The 16,826-nt window shown below is 39.4% G+C and overlaps 1 protein-coding gene across 6 annotated transcripts in view; it reads left to right on the forward strand.

Annotated features, from left to right (window-relative positions):
- Positions 1–16,826, forward strand: part of Arhgef9 (Cdc42 guanine nucleotide exchange factor 9) — a 277,926-nt gene that overhangs the window by 247,882 nt on the left and 13,218 nt on the right. For all 6 annotated transcript variants that reach the window (XM_048335783.1, XM_048335784.1, XM_048335787.1 and 3 more), the window contains 2 exons: positions 3,707–3,836; positions 12,102–12,233. In XM_048335783.1, the coding sequence (XP_048191740.1) occupies positions 3,707–3,836; positions 12,102–12,233 (262 nt within the window). The remainder of the gene's footprint in view (positions 1–3,706; positions 3,837–12,101; positions 12,234–16,826) is intronic.

Genomic DNA, 16,826 nt, shown 5'->3' on the forward strand with positions numbered 1-16,826 from the left:
ATCTCCAATAAACTACTCGGAAAGCACTGGAAGTGGCACTCTTGCTCAAGTGGTCAAGCACTAGCTTTGAGTATAAGAGGCTCAGAGATAGTGCCCAGGCCCTGAGTTAAATCCCCAGGACCGACAACAAAATAAAAATAATAATTACATTTTAGCTTGAGGCTCAGTTTGTTTCTAACAGTTTCTAGCTTGGAGTCTTAATCAGGAAGGTATTCAGTTAGGTAGTCCTGAAATGATGTAGTCAGGGTGGTCTTTGAAGGAGATTGGATGGAGAGTGATAAATATAAATATTTTCTTTGCTTATGAAGCAATGACACTATTCCCCCTCCCCACCTTCCTTAGGCTAACAAGAAGAAAGATTATATACAAAATAAAGGTAGATGGCATGTTTAAACTACAAAATCTTAGTTCCATTATTCTCCTCAATAGAAAGCAAAGTCTAGACCACATCTGAAGATCTAGAGTCTCTGACTCTGTTACAGGTTGAACCACAGCTGTTTTGTATTTTATCTACTTTTAAAGCCAGTGGAACAAGTTGTATGTGGGAATAGTGTTCTTAACTGGTATCAGAAAAGCAGCAAATTAAAAATGGCCAAAAAATAGACAGTATGAAACAGTGGCAATAATAAATCCATGCTTGGCTAACACTTGGGGTCAGACAGAGCATTGATTTGGAGTCAGCTAATACTTGGGCTCAATAATGGGATACTTTCATACCTGTACTATCCAGTAGAACTTTAAAAAAAAAAAGAGATCTTAGGATTTTCCTGTGTATATTTTGAATTTCTTTCTCTCAACAAAATTTTACAAAGTCCTACTCCCTGTCTCTTTTCCTTTCTATTCTACACAGAGGTAGCTACCATCTTGAAGCTGGTGAGCATCCTTCCCATTTACAGTTCTATATTTGTACTATATAGGCCATGCAGCATTGGTGGTATAGTGGTGAGCATAGCTGCCTTCCAGAACAACTTTCTACAGTGATGTAAATGTTTGATATCTAAGCTGTCTAATACAGTGTTTTTGAACCACATGTATTTATTAAGTACAGAGAAAATAAGATAGCTAATTCAATTTTAATTGCTATGAGCACTGTTTACCATATCATACAGTATGTGCTTTAATTTCCAGAAAGTGCCTAAAAGCATCCTCAAATAAGGAAGTGGAAAGAAGTAGAGGACAGGGAACTGGGCCCAAAGAGCAGAAGGCATACTTAATGTATGTCAGCAGCTTCTACACTGCAGCTACCCCTTCTGTCATTTTTGTACCCTGTGTGTAAATGGCAGGCTCAGATAATCTATGCTATGTGGAAACTTTGGCAATGTTAAGGATGCCAAAAGATCACCCATATACCACAGCAGATAATGATAAAAGGATGCACAGGTATTGATACAAAGTTCTGCAATTAAACCTCAGAAATTGACAATTTGGGGACAAAATGAAAGATGCAGCTTCCAGATAGCATGTTTTGAAGAGATTTAGGAAGTATTAGTTAATCATAAGATCAAAATGAGTCATCAATGAGATTCAGAAGAACATTCATTAAGGCTCACAACAACAACAGGCTTTTCTAACCATTTTCTTGAGACAAAATAAGCTTGTTAAGAAGTAGAGGCTGTTACTACTAGTAATAAAATGCAATAGTAGTTGAGGTCGTTGGTCATTGAAAGAGGTTCAAGGCATAGATTGGAGTCATAGATGCCAGCTAAGAGAAGATGTTACATAGCATCCACCCTGGCAGTTAGAACTTTCTTCCCTTTACTGATGTTTGGTCCTCCAGCCCATTTTTGGACACATTCAGTAAAAAAAACGCAGTAATTGCACATTTTGTTTTTCTCCATTCTTTTCAGTAATTGGTGCTGGGCAAGCAAGCACCAGTCATTTAAATTGAGCTGATGTTAACAATGAACTGTGTCACCGTCTTCTTGCCTTCTCAGTTTATTGTATCTCTATGAAATGGCTGAGATCTCACTTTCAATCTGTGTTTCACAGGAGCCATTCAATTGGAAATCAGATTAGACAAGCAACGAAAACTAGGCAGAATTATATGGCTTGCAATGTATGGGTTATCTGAAGTCCCAGGAAACTGGGCTAAAAGTTGTACTTCTGAAGTGGAAACTTAATTGGCCACTGACTTGATCACACCATAGAATGACAACTTCGGCCCTGTACAGAATGACCTCAGTTCCCACTCAAAGTTTTACTTCCTGTCCTATTGAGAGAGACTCTTCTGGTTGGATGTCATCAAGCATTTTCCTTGCCTGGTTGTGAAGTGAGAGTGGGGCCCAGGGGCTCTTGCTACTGCTTGGAAACCTTTGCTTCTTGTAGAAGCCTTAATGTTTTTCTGACATCCTAGTAAGAACAGACCCTGTACAAAGTGGATATCACTGTTAATACTGTGAGAAGATGAAATACTAAGAATAGTTTTACCAAAGATAATGAAATGTTACATAATGTCAATATTATACTATTGATTTGAGTGCATTCTTAGAAAATTGAATGTGACAAAAGCCCAGGACATTTTTTGGAAATTCTTTGCTCTTTTGCAATTTTGTGTGAATTTTTGTACAAGCATTGTTTTTTGAGTTACATAAAATGTTATAAAATAGAAAAACAATGTTGTACTGCTGGAACATTAAAGGGAGATAAGCCCTATGATATCTACGAGAAATGTATGATTTGTAATAGTATTTATAACACCAAGAATAACCAATTTACATTAGGGATGTTTATTTAACTTGCCAAACCCCTCAATAAATTCTACTAAGGTTCTCCCCATTTTTTGCAGATAAAAAAATTGAATCAATCAAATGAGAAATAAATTATACTTGGCACTACTTAGTAAAATAACTAGGGTTTGAACTTATGGAATTTGGGCTCTGTGGCTTGTTATATGACATCATATTTCTATATTATGCAGGAGGACAAAATGAGGATGCCATTCTGCATTGACTTTGAATAGCAGCTTGTAGAAATAGGTGCAGAAAGAGATGGTCAGGTTTTCTGGACTATGTTATTTGTGAGGCTTTCTTCTTGGTCCTTGGATGATTGTATCACAAAAATATTGGGATCAAAAGAAATGGGTTTATGCCTGGCCCTCATGGCTCATACCTATAATCCTAGCTACTTAGGAAACTGAGATCTGAAAATCATGGTTTGAAGACAGACTGGGTAGAAAAGTCCATGAGACTCCAATCTCCAATTAACCATAGAGAAAAACAAACAGAAGTGGAGGCATAGCTCAAGTGATAGAGCACCAACCTTGAGCACAAGGCCCTGAGCTCAAGCCCCAATACTCACACAAAAAAGGGGAGAGGGTTATTACTCATATAAAAGAAGTTTACAAGTAGGTATTTGGCTGATACGGTGTCTTCATGGTTATCAGATTCTAGGTCTTTCCAACTTTCAGCTATCCTGCCATTAGGGTATGGACCTTGTCTTTTATAGTCCATGAGAGCTTAACTTTCCACTCTTATCCCTAGTATCAGATTTGATTATAGACTAAAGAAAGGTGTGATTTCTTCCTTAAAGAAGATATTTCAAAGCTCTAGCCCAATACATAGCCACCTCTGCTGGGACAGTCAGTCTTCTATTTGATATATCATGAGTTCTTAGTGACTCTGTCACTAAGGAAAAAAAGGAGAGTGAATATAAGGATTGGTTCTCAGGCACATTGGCTCATCCAACTTTCACTCTTATGTCTTCACAGTGATTACAGATATGTGGCGGCTGCTTTGGCTGTAATGAGAAATGTGACTCAGCAGATCAACGAACGCAAGCGACGTCTGGAGAATATTGACAAGATTGCCCAATGGCAGGCTTCTGTCCTAGACTGGGAGGTGAATCTTTACCAACAGGGTGTTAGGGAGTACCAGGAGCTTCTTGAAAGATACTCATCTTAGTCAAGGATGATTAAGGAGGAATGTGATTTATAGAACAACAGGAAATATTTAGATTAGACCCCAGGCAAAGCTTGTTACTGGAAAAGTACCTTTTTGTTGTTGTTGGCCATAGGGCTTGAACTGTGGGCCTGGGTACTGTCCCTGAGCTCTTCAGTTCAAGGCTAGCACTCTACCACTTGAACCTCAGCACCACTTCCTGGAGAAGTACTTTATAGCTATACTTTATACTGTACTTTATAGCTTTCTTAAAAGTCTTGGGAAAGAAGAGTGGGACAATAGTTCATTAAGAAGAAAGGAAAAGTGAATGGCTTTTGGTGTTGTTAGGAAAAATTGTAGCCTTTTGAATCTTTTCAGTGCTAGATTTAACCCTATGAGTGGCACATATGAATAAGAAATAGTATGTACTAATACACTTCCAAATAGAGAATATGCAGCTGTTTTCCTTGTTTCTAAGCATGCAGGATAGCCAACATACTTCCTTTTCTTGCTTCTGAGAGTACGTCACTCTGATGGATCTATTAGGTCTATCCAAGTCTGCACATTCGAGGTTATAACCATTATTCCTGCCAAATCCACAGACCAAGTTCTATTTTCATTATCATATTCTAAAAATAATATGACAACTTTCGATTCTGTTGCAGACACCCACAACTTCTCTGAACTCAAAAAGCAAGTGGCTAAAGTCATTTAAGGCTTCTTTCCTAGATGCCTACTAAGAGAACTGAGAGTAATATTTCACATTTTATCTCTCAGGCCCAAGTTGTACATTTTGCTAATTCATTGGCTTACCAAATCAACATGGGAAAATCTAGACATGTCACTAAGGTGGAGTCTCAATCTTAAGTTTTGTGGTCACAGTATTATAGAGGTAGGGCCAACTCCCCTGGCCTTCACTAGCCCCAGCTCAGATGTATTTTTTGTGATTAAGAGATAGCATCTCCTAGCAGGGCACTAGTGGCTCATGCCTATAATCTTAGCTACTCAGGAGGCTGAGATCTGAGGATCATGGTTCAAAACCAGCCTAGGCAGAAAAGTCCTCATGAGAATCTATCTCCAATTAGCCTCTCAAAAACCAGAAGTGGTGCTGTGGTTCAAAATGCTAAAATGCTAGCATTGAGCAAAAGAGCTCAGGGACACACCCAGGCTCTGAATGACTGACAAAATAAAAAAAATTTTAAAAATCACAAATTTTTAGCCCATTCTAAGGGGGCTATCATTAGCCTTACAAATGCTTAACCAAGGCCCATACCTCCTTAATATAGATAGCTGTTCTGTTCCTCCTGAAAATAGATAGCTGAAAATATCATAATTATGATCACCTGACACATTTTTGCTCAAATTTGCAAGGTAATGTCCCCATAAAATAATGATTTTTTTCATATGCAGAGAAAGACTTAATCTATACCAAGAGTTCATTTTGATCATAAGGAAAAGCCACACTAGCATAGACTTGCTGGAAAATCATGGATTCTCCTCTTGTGTCTTCTTTCCCCGGTCCACTTTTCTGACCCAAAGCAAGGGTTGGACCACATGATTTCTAGCAAGCCCACCAACCAAGGCAATCTAAAATTGTGGGTATTTAGCAGCCCTTTTCCTTCCTTGTTAGGGTTCTCTGTAAGAGAAAATACCTAGTGGCAGTTGTTTTCTTATTCCCCGGAACATTACACGCCTTCCCAGTGCCTAATTGGGAAAGATGTCCTAATTCCTCCATATCCTCTGAGCCTCCAGTCCCTTACAGAAGGGTCAAAGGAGACCAAGAATAGTTTGAATTCCTTGGACCTACCCAGAGGATTTCATTCATACCAAACACTATAGCACTGAGGTGTGATCTAAATACTCAGCATCTCAGCAGACATTTTATCTGTTTCTTGGGGGAAGAAGTAGCATAAGAAAGTACAATTTGCCCTATCTAATTGCATCCAAGCTTGCATGCCTCTTTCACCTTGCTAATTGACAAAGACTTACTCATTTCATCGGTGTCTTATTTCATCCAGACAGCTACAATGGTATCATAGATTTGGTGGCTTATAAACCACAGCAATCAATCTGTTTCCCATGGTTCCTAAAGACCTCACCTCTGAATACTAGCACACAGGGCATTAGATTTAAACATGTGAATTTGGATTGGGGGACACAATTCCCTTTTGAGATCTTGTAATTGATGTAGAACTTGGTAGTTTCAAAGTTATCCTCTAGGAAGTTGTTCTTCCTAAGGTTTAATGAATACATTTCAAGATGTCAGAATTTTAAAGTATCACACTGCTTGACTAGTTATAAAGACACTTAGAATGTCAAAATCACAAAGGCTTTTAGAGGACTCCCTGTACACCCCTGACCATGATACACACACACACACACACACACACACACACACACACACACACACATATTCTCACTCACCACCCACACATATCTTGCAATGACAGTGGGAGACAAGCACAGAGGGGCCTGTGTAAGCCTGGTCACATAGCAAGCCAGTGACAAGATTTGGACTTGAATCTAGTCCTCTAATTCCCATATGTTGTTATTGCTGTTTTGTATCCATACTCCTCCAACCTTCTTTTTTTTTTTTTTTTTTTTTTTTTTTTGCCAGTCCTGGGGCTTGGACTCAGGGCCTGAGCACTGTCCCTGGCTTCTTCTTGCTCAAGGCTAGCACTCTGCCACTTGAGCCACAGCGCCACTTCTGGCCATTTTCTGTATATGTGGTGCTGGGGAATCGAACCTAGGGCCTCATGTATACGAGGCAAGCACTCTTGCCACTAGGCCATATCCCCAGCCTCCTCCAACCTTCTTGAAGAAGCCCAGTTTATGTCCTTTGTGCCACTGCAGTAACTTCTTGCAGTAAAGAGTGAGACTACTTTGGAGAGATTAAGATCAAAGAATGAAGGGGAGTATCCCAGAAAGCAATAAGACATGGAATGTATTATATAACACCATTGATTCCCTGATATAGGCTCTCTGTATATTCTATTTGTCCAACAAGTTGAACATGGAAAGAGAAATGGGCAGGAAGAAGGAGGAAAGATGAAGAGGGGAAGATTATGAGAAAGAATGCTAAATTGCTGAGGGCTGCTATGGACAAGTGTTACAAATCAAAAAGATGTAATATTTTTCTCTATCCCTTTGCCTCCCAGATATTTGAACAAATGGAGGAGATGTTAACTTCTTCATGTTCATTTCAGTTTCATTTATCAAATGAAAAACAGGAGTCAGTAAGAAACCTTCAGAACTTAATATCCCTTGAAGAGAAAAATGATGTAATGTTGGCATATAGGAATTTTGTGCTTCTTCCATAAATCAGAGCATCTGGTTAGAGAGAAAAATGTGTTACAGTATATCAGTACCTGACTCTTTTCTCATCTTTCTCCATGAACATTGTGGATCTGTGCCTAACTTCATATACAATCTCTGCCTACTTCTCTCCTATGGAGACTAGAGTTTATATTTTTCCAAAGCTCTACTTACCCCACCCCCATGACTTTTGAAAAAATAAGGAGATAAATTAAATTATAGCCCATACCTTTAAGTAATAAGAACAATAGAACTAAGTAATGGTGGCTTATGGCTGTAATCCTAGATACTCAGAAGGCTGAGAGGTTTGTAGGCAGCCTGGGAAGGGAAGTCCGTGAGACCCAATTAAGTACTGAAAGTGGAGCTGTGGTTCAAGTGGTGGAATGCTAGCTAGCCTTGAGTAAAAATGGCTAATAGATAGTACCCACACCTTTGGTTCAAGCCCAGTACCAACATATAAGTTAAACAAAGAAGTAACATTAGAGTAGTTTGGAGTAGTAACAGGGAGAAGAATCTGTTCCCAGAGATTGCCATTTTTTGAAATTTTCTATTTCTAATCTCTCTGATATTGAGGTTTAGTTGAGCTGTCCCAATCTACCCTTCATATTCACTAAATCCATTAGAAAGGAAGGGAAAAGGAATACATCCCTGCTAGTTTCCTTTTAATCTTTTTCTTCCTGGAACTTTTTAGGACTCTTTTTGTAGCTCATAGTTGGGATTGTGTATGGTTATAATTTCCTCTTTGAGTACATTTTCCCTCCCAGCTTGGTTATATATTACCCAAGGGCCTTTTCTAGTTTCCTGTTATATTATTAATCCAAATAAGTGAGAAAACACAAAAATACAATGTAATAGAGGAACAAAAGCATATCCTTAAAAGTTAAGGTGACTTGATGAGGTATGTTCCTGGTATCAGAAGGTCAAATTTGGGGCTGCATAGATTGGTTATTTTCCTGCCCTTATGTTCAGTGGGTAGGGCTGAAGATTAAATTGATGGAAAACCATGGCATTTCTTTTCTTCTTTCTCTGTATCTGTTCAGACCACAGCCCACACATCAGTCAGCCTGTAATTTGTGCAGAATAGGATGAATTAAAATTAATTAGAATAGGATAAAGCCTCTTCTTTGAAACATTGGCTTTAGACATAAGCTGAATCATCTAGTAAGAAAGCTCTGAGTAGTTTTGGGGACCACTATTCATCTACCACCTGTTGACCCATTGATTATATAGCTACTGATAGATTATCCACTCTGGGTCAGGCAAGTCTAGCTTCTGAAAATATGTCAGGGATCCTGACAAAATTACAACATCACTAAATTTTAGATTTCAGCAGGGAAGACTGGTAATAAGCTAACTTCTTAATTTATTATTAGGTAGTGATAAGATAACAGACTAGCATAATAGGGTTACTACCTGAGGAGGTAGACTTGAGAAAAACACGGGAAGAAGCAGAGTATTCCAAGCAGTGGGAAGAGAGACTACAAAAGCGCTAAAATATAGGAAAGTGTGTTCAAGGATCAAGAAGGCCAGTGTAGCCAGAGTTGAGTGAGATGGGGAGAGTGGGGGCAAATAAGGTACACAGAAGTACTGGGTGGTTAGATTATCTCCTAATAGGACTTCAACTTTCAGGATTTTTTTCTTTATTTTTTTTTCTTTTTGCCAGTCCTGAGCCTGAACTTGGCCTGAACACTATCCCTGGCTTCTTTTTGCTCAAGACTAGCACTCTACCACTTGAGCCACAGCACCACTCTGGCTTTTTCTATATATGTGGTGCTGGGGAATCAAACCCAGGGCTAACATGTATGTGAGGGAAGCACTCTACCACTAGCCCACATTCCCAGCTCCAGCTTTCAATTTATGTGGAGCCACTGAAGGCATTCAAGCACATAATGACCTTAGGAGACTCTCATGTTTTCTGTTACTCCTCCTTGCTGAGAGCCCTTGGGCAAAATTTGGGGATATTAAATTCATCTAGTGGAGGTAGATAAGTTCCTGCCAAAGGGAACAGTGCAAACAAAATCCTGGAGGGCCAAGTGCTACCCTGGAGGGCTACTCTACAGTCAGAGATCTGAAAATTCAAAGCCAGCTCAGGGAGAATAGTCCAGGAGACTCTTATTTCCAATTAACCACCAGAAAACTGGAAGTGACACTTGTGGCTCAAAGCGGTAGAACACTAGCTGTGAACAAAAAAGCTCAGGGACAGTACCTAGGCTCTGAGTTCAAGCCCCACGACCAACAAAAACAAAACAAAACAAAAAACATGGGCTTTGGAGGTAATCTAATATGGATTCTGCTCCTTTGGGCAAATTACTTGCAACTTCTCTAATGTTGATTTGAGGTGTAATGACAATATTTGTCTTATCAGATTGTTGCATTAGTAGGAAACAAGATATGTATACTACCTAGGGCACAAAGTAATAGTCAAGATTTACAGAAGTTACACTATTATTTGTACTTTCCCAATCTTACATATGTTAATTTAAGTATTTATTACAACATTCAAAGTTGGCAATGCTATATGCCTATATTGATAAGGAAAGTAGGCCCAGCTTTGGTGAGTAGGTAAAGTTTTTTTTCCATAATTTTTGCTTAGATTTACATGTGGCAACGACTTAAATTCTAGTCAAGATACCTGTTTGTTGCAGTGAGTAGACTGCATAGACTGTGTTGTCTTCCTGTTCTAACCATCTTCAATTTAACAAATGTCTTTGAAACTGAACACAGTGTCATATGCCTATAATCCTAGCACTCAGAAGCCCAAGGCAGAAAGATGGACAGTTCAAAGCCGGACTGGGATACATAGAAAATTTCAGTCCAGCTTTAACTACATAGTGAGACCTTGCTTACATTATGTGCCTGTGGTTCATGCCTATAATTCTAGCTACCCGAGATGCTATTATCTGTAGATTGCAGATCAATGCCAGCCTCATTTAGAAAGCCTGTGAGATTCTTACCTCTAACCACCAAAAAGCCGGAAGCAGAACTGTGACTCAGGTGGTACAATACCAGCCTTGAGCAAAAATGCTAAGAGACAGCACCTTGAGATCAAGCCCTAGGATTGGTATTAAAAAAAGAAAGTCATTCTTGCCATCTATTTATATCATGCACCACCTTTTATGGGTTTCTGTCATTTCATATACATTCAAAGTACACATTGGCACATCTTCTTAGCCTACTTCAGCACCCTGGGTTTGGTAGACTGGTACTACTCTTCAATTTCCATATTTCTAGCAGGAAAGCCTGCTCTATCCAAACCATGGAAAAGGTTTTCTCTCAGCCTCAGGTGTCTAAAAGTTATGCCCCAGTTTGTTAGCTCCTCAAGAATTGTTTACCTTGCTCTTGGATAATCCTGAAGCTGAGCCTGGAGTCAAAGCAGTATTTCTGAGCTTCTTTTGAGTCCTGTTATTAGCAAATCATTCCATGAAACTGTCTTTTTCGATCTAATGTCTTAGGCTAGAGTAAATGATACATTTAAGAACGCTATTTCCAGATGCTCATTCCTTCTGCATATTACCTTGCCTGGGCTATTTTCTGGAGAGTTTCAGGGCCCTGTATCTCTTGTATGCCTTGAGGCTTTAAGTGTAAGGTTGACATAGTGTAAGGGTATCAGAGCCAGGACTGTGAAGACAAGCATTTACTTGATTTAACATCTGGGAGAAGGGACTGGTCACATAGTCACTATTCTGGTCTAGAACCAATCTAAGATTATAAGATAAGATAAGGAATAAGTACACTCTCTGGAGCCACAGAGATTGGGTTTGTGTTGTGGATGTGTGGCTACCTAGCTGGCTGATTATAGCTTATTGGTTGAGCTCTCTGTATTTGGAAATATAATGTGGGAACAGGAATATCTACTTCCAAGGGCTATTGTGGGGCTCATGTAAGGCAGAGTAAAAGCATCCATCACAATGTCTGACTCATATAAGTTCTCCATAAAGACAATTTTTTTCATTTGGAAGCACTGATGTGTCATTGAACACTCACCCCTGCCCCTCGCTTTGATTTGGTTTGACCTGTGTTCCATGGTTTCTCAGCACGCCTGCTTCTATCTTATCTACTGAGATAGTAGTTAAAAGTTCTCTGGATGTCAGATGAAGGAAACATTTGGTACTAAAATTTCCATTTAGTCAATAATAGCTTTTAGCTGGAATTGGGGCTTAAACTCAGGGCCTTATATTCTCACTTGTATTTTTTGCTCAAGGCTAGTGCTCTATCACTTGAGCCATACCTCCACTTCTGGATTTTTGCTGGTTAATTGGAGAGAAGAGTCTCTTGGAGTTTGCCTGTCTGGCTTTAAACCAAGATCCTCAAATCTCAGCCCACTAATTAACTAGGATTATAGGCATGAGTCACCAGCATCTGGCCTAATCAATAATTTTTAATCAACTGTGTGGGGAAAGAGAAAATAATTATAAAAGAGTGAATAGATTCTTTTTCACTCCTTTTTCATCATCTTTTTTTTTCTCATTCTCCCGAGTTCTCTTCTTATCCTGGAAACAGACACTTACATCATATGCTCAGGCTTAGTCCTCAGATATTGGGAAGAAACTGAGACAAGAGGTTGAGAGTTTGGAGCAGAGAAAGTCATTCATGAGAGAGGAAGAGGAAGAAGGGGAGGAGTATGGAAAGAGAAGGAAGGAGAAAGAAAAGACATAGAATGCACATATGCAAGCTGTACCACTTCTGGATGGTAGAATTTATTTGGTCTCAGCATGAATAAGAATATGGATCTTTCCAGTTTTTGAAAATCTAAAGCCTTTAGAGAATTCCTGGGAGTCACTCCATCCTCCTCTATCAGACCCTATCTGGACCCCTCCACCCAAGTCTATGCTTAGCCTTGGGTACCTCTATGTAAGCAACGGGACCATCCCTCCTACCTAGCTTCCTCTTACTATCACATGTCCTTCCCAGGGTGATGACATCCTAGACAGGAGCTCGGAACTGATCTACACTGGAGAGATGGCTTGGATTTACCAGCCCTATGGCCGCAACCAACAGCGAGTTTTCTTCCTGTTTGACCACCAGATGGTCCTCTGCAAGAAGGTAACCATACCCTCTTCTTCCTGGAGGGAGGTTGATACTTCAGAGGGTACCAGACCCTTCCTCTTCATCATCCTGTGGCTCCTAAAGATATTGACAAAAGCTACTAAGGTGAAAACAGACAGGAATTTGGTAACAGTCCCATACCAGGAACACTGGTACAGCATTATTATCACAGGCAAAAGCAAATAAACTGTGAAGTTGGCACATCTTGTCTTACTATCATGTTTTTTGCCTTTGTACTCGTGATTCTTGGGGTGCTCTTTTGCACTACCTTACATACAAACCTGATAGCCAGTTATTTTGTACGTTGTTAACACTATTGTAATATTTGCGTCCCAGTTGGTAAATAGTAGCTTCACTGAGCATTTTCCCTCATTTCCACTCTAATGACTGGCCACCTGGCCCCTCGTTGCCTTGGGAACCAACAATGGGCCTACTTTGCCCAGACTGGTAGGTACCTTTATAGTACAAGATTTTCTCTTCATGTCTTTATTTCCTACACAATGTGTATCAATTTCCTGCATCTATCAACCATGCTCTATTCACTGTCCCTTCCTTTGAATGCATGTGGGGAAATAACTTGTACTATAACTGATCCTTGGGTAATTCTGTGAATACTGGTATGGAGCCACTTCTCCATGGTAAGGTGGGGCACAGTCTCTCCTGAATCATCCTGAAGGGATACTGTGTGCCCTACCTCCTTTCTTAGGATAGGAAGTTCAAACCTCTCTTGTCCAGAGTCTAGACAGCAAGAATTGTATATAAGAAATGGTAAAAGAGGAGGGAGAAGCCCTTAAGTATTTAGAATGACTTCAAATTTACTCTTTTGCCTTTCACTTCTTTTCCATTGTTCAGTCCCTTTGTCATCTGTCTCACCGTCTGAAGAAGGGTACTAGCATAATATACCAAGTAAAACATTGTTATCTTTTCTGAGCTGGAACATGAACCATATATTTGTTTTAATTCCCATATTTTGTGTGTATGTATTTGTATATAGGATATTTCACATTAAATCTTATATGTTTTCCTTTGACAATAGATTGAGGGAAGAAATTGAGCTTTCTGACTGCTGCAGTGTTTAGAGCTCTGGAACAAATTAAGCCAGCTAGTTAAATGAGGATAGTAACTATCTCTGTCTGGAGTTAACCCTGAAAGAACTTATGTGAATCTGGGACTCAATCAAAAACTAGTATCTCTTTTTAGTACAACCCCCCCCCCTTAAAGAATCTATACAATCAGGAAGCAGAAAATTTGAAGGTTAATTTGGCCATTGAAGTTCTCAGTATATCAGCCAGATCACCAACAGGCATATACCCATTCTTCCTATTGTAGTATGTTCATGCTCAGAAAAAAATAGCCAAAGAACAATTAGGAACACAGTTTATTTAGGGTACCTATACCACTTAAGACTTGAATCTGACTGATGATTACTGTCTAGATACTGGAATAGAGTAGTGACCAAGATAAACCCAGTCCTTGTCCCATGTGCCTTCTCCAGAATCTGGAGGGAAAATTGGAGTAGCCCAAGCTAGGGGATAGTAACCAGAATCCCCTCTAAAGTAAGGAGGACCTTAGTGACAAATGAATAAGGCAGTCCTGAATAGTTATATTCTCCATATTGCAGCGTCTTTCATGTGGACAAATTTCCTGTAGTGTCTTACTAAAACACAAGAGTACCTAGTGAGACTAAATTGAAATTGGTGGAAGCTGTTTAAATTCTGAAATGTCACAGCTGAGGATATACTGCTTGGTGGAAATACAAGCTAGGACCTGGTTATCTATCTTCAGATTGTCAAGACTCTTCTGGAAAAGCACTAGCTCCATTAATACATCTGTCATGTATAAGCAAAATGGTAAAAAGGAGAAAGGTTAGCATCCTATTATGAGTGATAAATTATATTAAACAGGGAAGCTATAATGATCTATGTAGCATCTGTTTTGGAAATCTACTTACCAGGTATCTATGAAAGCACTAGACCACCATTAACAAGTAACATGTGGGCAACCTGGTCCCAACAGGACTAGGCAACTAGGCTTCAGGACAGCCTTATTTTATTACTGTGACAAAAACCGTGAGGTTTATCTGAGGCTTTCTCAAATTCCTGTCTCTGGATAATTTTTGAGTGACACAAGATCAAAGAAGGCAGAGTGCTGGGCACAGCATAAATGAGTAGGTAGATGAAACTAAAAGCAGCGAGAGGCATGATGACTAAGTGTCAGATGTGTCATGTGTCAAAGTCTTTATAGTTTGTGTAGGATTTAGAAAAGGAGGACCTCAACAGCTTGAGCTAGAGTTATATCAGAGAAGTTGACCATAAAGACTAAAAGGATTGAAATAGGAGCTCCAGTTGGGATACCTTGTTGTGAGCCCAAGTAGATCTGTGGTTTGCAGGGAGTGAGTTGGCAAATAATGCCCTCATGCATCAAGAGTGCATAGAATTTCCAAGTGGAAGAGCACCAGACTTGAGCAACAATGCCCCAGTGGCGCACACACACACACACACACACACACTTAGGGCTTTTTACATGATGAAGAAAATTATCTTTATTTCATGGGCATTTGAAGCTGAGAGAGTTATGTAAGATAGCTTGTTTGAGACAATATAGCTAGTAGATAAGCAGTAAGACTTAGATTCATGTCTTGGTACTCTTCCTCATGCTCTTTCTAGTCCTCCGTGTTGTTTCACTGACCTGAGATGCCCTTTCTGACTGGACTTCCTGAGCAGGAGATCATCTATAATCATTCCTATTACATCCCTACTCTTGGCTATGACTAATCTGATACTTTAAACTGGCATTCAACCCTATAGGGAGCTGCAAAAAGAAGACTTTTAATAACACATCATTCTATCCCTTTTCCCCTGCCACAGAAGCAAAAATTCACTCTAGTTCCTTGTCATCTTTACACATCTAAATAAACAATAAGAGTGCCAATTGATGTCATTAAGGTAACACCAAGGCCATACATATATTTTATATATTTGGATACTAATAAAATATTGAAGACGGGTAAAGTGAGGAAGAAAGACTATAAATAGAAATTAGGAGCACGGAGGTTTTTAGCCAGGTAGGTACCCAACAAGAGCTGTGTTGTCCAGATCTACATGTACTGCATTATGATTTTTAAAAAAAATTTTAACACTCTTTTTCTTTCATATATATATATATTTATATATATATTTATATTTATATATTTATATTATATATATTTATATTATATTATTTATATATTATTTATATTATATTTATATTATATATTTATATATAATATATATTATATATATATATATGTATTTTTTGGCCAGTCCTGGACTTGGACTCAGGGCCTGAGCACTGTCCTTGGCTTCTCTTTGATCAAGGCTAGCACTCTGCCACTTGAGCCACAGCACTACTTCTGGCCTTTTTCTATATATGTGGTGCTGAGGAATTGAACCCAGGGCTTCATGTATACGAGGCAGGCACTCTTGCCACTAGACCATATTCCCAGCCCCTGCATTATGATTTATAAGTCAGAATTCAAACCTTTCTGAGATCAAGAGAGATTGCAGCCAGGTGTCAGTGGCCACTTGTAATACTCTTCAGGATGCTGAAATCTGAAGATTGTAGTTTGAAGCCAACCTGGGCAGAAATGTTCACTAAAAAGCCAGAAGTGAAGCCATGGCTCAAGCGGCAGTGTGCCAGCCTTGAGTAAAAAAGCTAAGGTGGGCTGGGGATAGGGCCTAGTGGCAACAGTGCTTGCCTCGTATACATGAGGCCCTGGGTTCGATTCCCCAGCACCACATATACAGAAAATGGCCAGAAGTGGCGCTGTGGTTCAAGTGGCAGAGTGCTAGCCTTGAGCAAGAAGAAGCCAGGGACAGTGCTCAGGCCCTGAGTCCAAGCCCCAGGACTGGCCAAAAAAAAGCTAAGGGATATCACCCAGGCACTGAGTTCAAGCCACAGTATCAGCACATAAAACATTAGCATCTATCCATTTTCTCAGCTTGTCCTCCTTTTATGAAGATGGATTAGCCTAACAAGTCTTACAATTTGAACATTTATCACACAAGGATGTTCCTGAAGCTTTGGAAGTTGGTGCATGCAAACCACTCCATCCTATGAGCTTGATGCTAGAGGTAGGCAAGGGATCTGAGCTTGATGTCAGAGATACCCAAGTGATCACTCATCCGTATTCTCAGTTTATTTATATGCACGATTACTACACTAGGAAAAAGAACAATGAAATGATTTGCTCGTAAAGAAATCCAGCACTTAAATATCTCAGTCTGGAGCTTTGAGATCAATAGAGCTATGCTGAGAATCTTTCAAAAACAGCCTTCTTCAATTCAGTATGCTTGAAGAGTTAGGATTGACAATGTGAACGGCCAAAGGTAGCCCCTTTACAAGTATCCCAAAACTGAGAAGACATCTTTCTTACATCATTTGGTACAATGGGAATTTGATGGGGAATGGTTTGTGAGGATTTTTTGTGACAATACTAAAGTTTGAATTCAGGGCTTGATATTTGCTAGTCAGGCACTCTATAACTTGAACCACACATATGCCAGTCTTTTTGCTTACTTATTTTTCATACAGAGTCTTGCATTTTTCTCT

The sequence above is a fragment of the Perognathus longimembris genome, chromosome 28 (assembly GCF_023159225.1).
Source record: "Perognathus longimembris pacificus isolate PPM17 chromosome 28, ASM2315922v1, whole genome shotgun sequence".
NCBI classification, from domain to species: domain Eukaryota; kingdom Metazoa; phylum Chordata; class Mammalia; order Rodentia; family Heteromyidae; genus Perognathus; species Perognathus longimembris.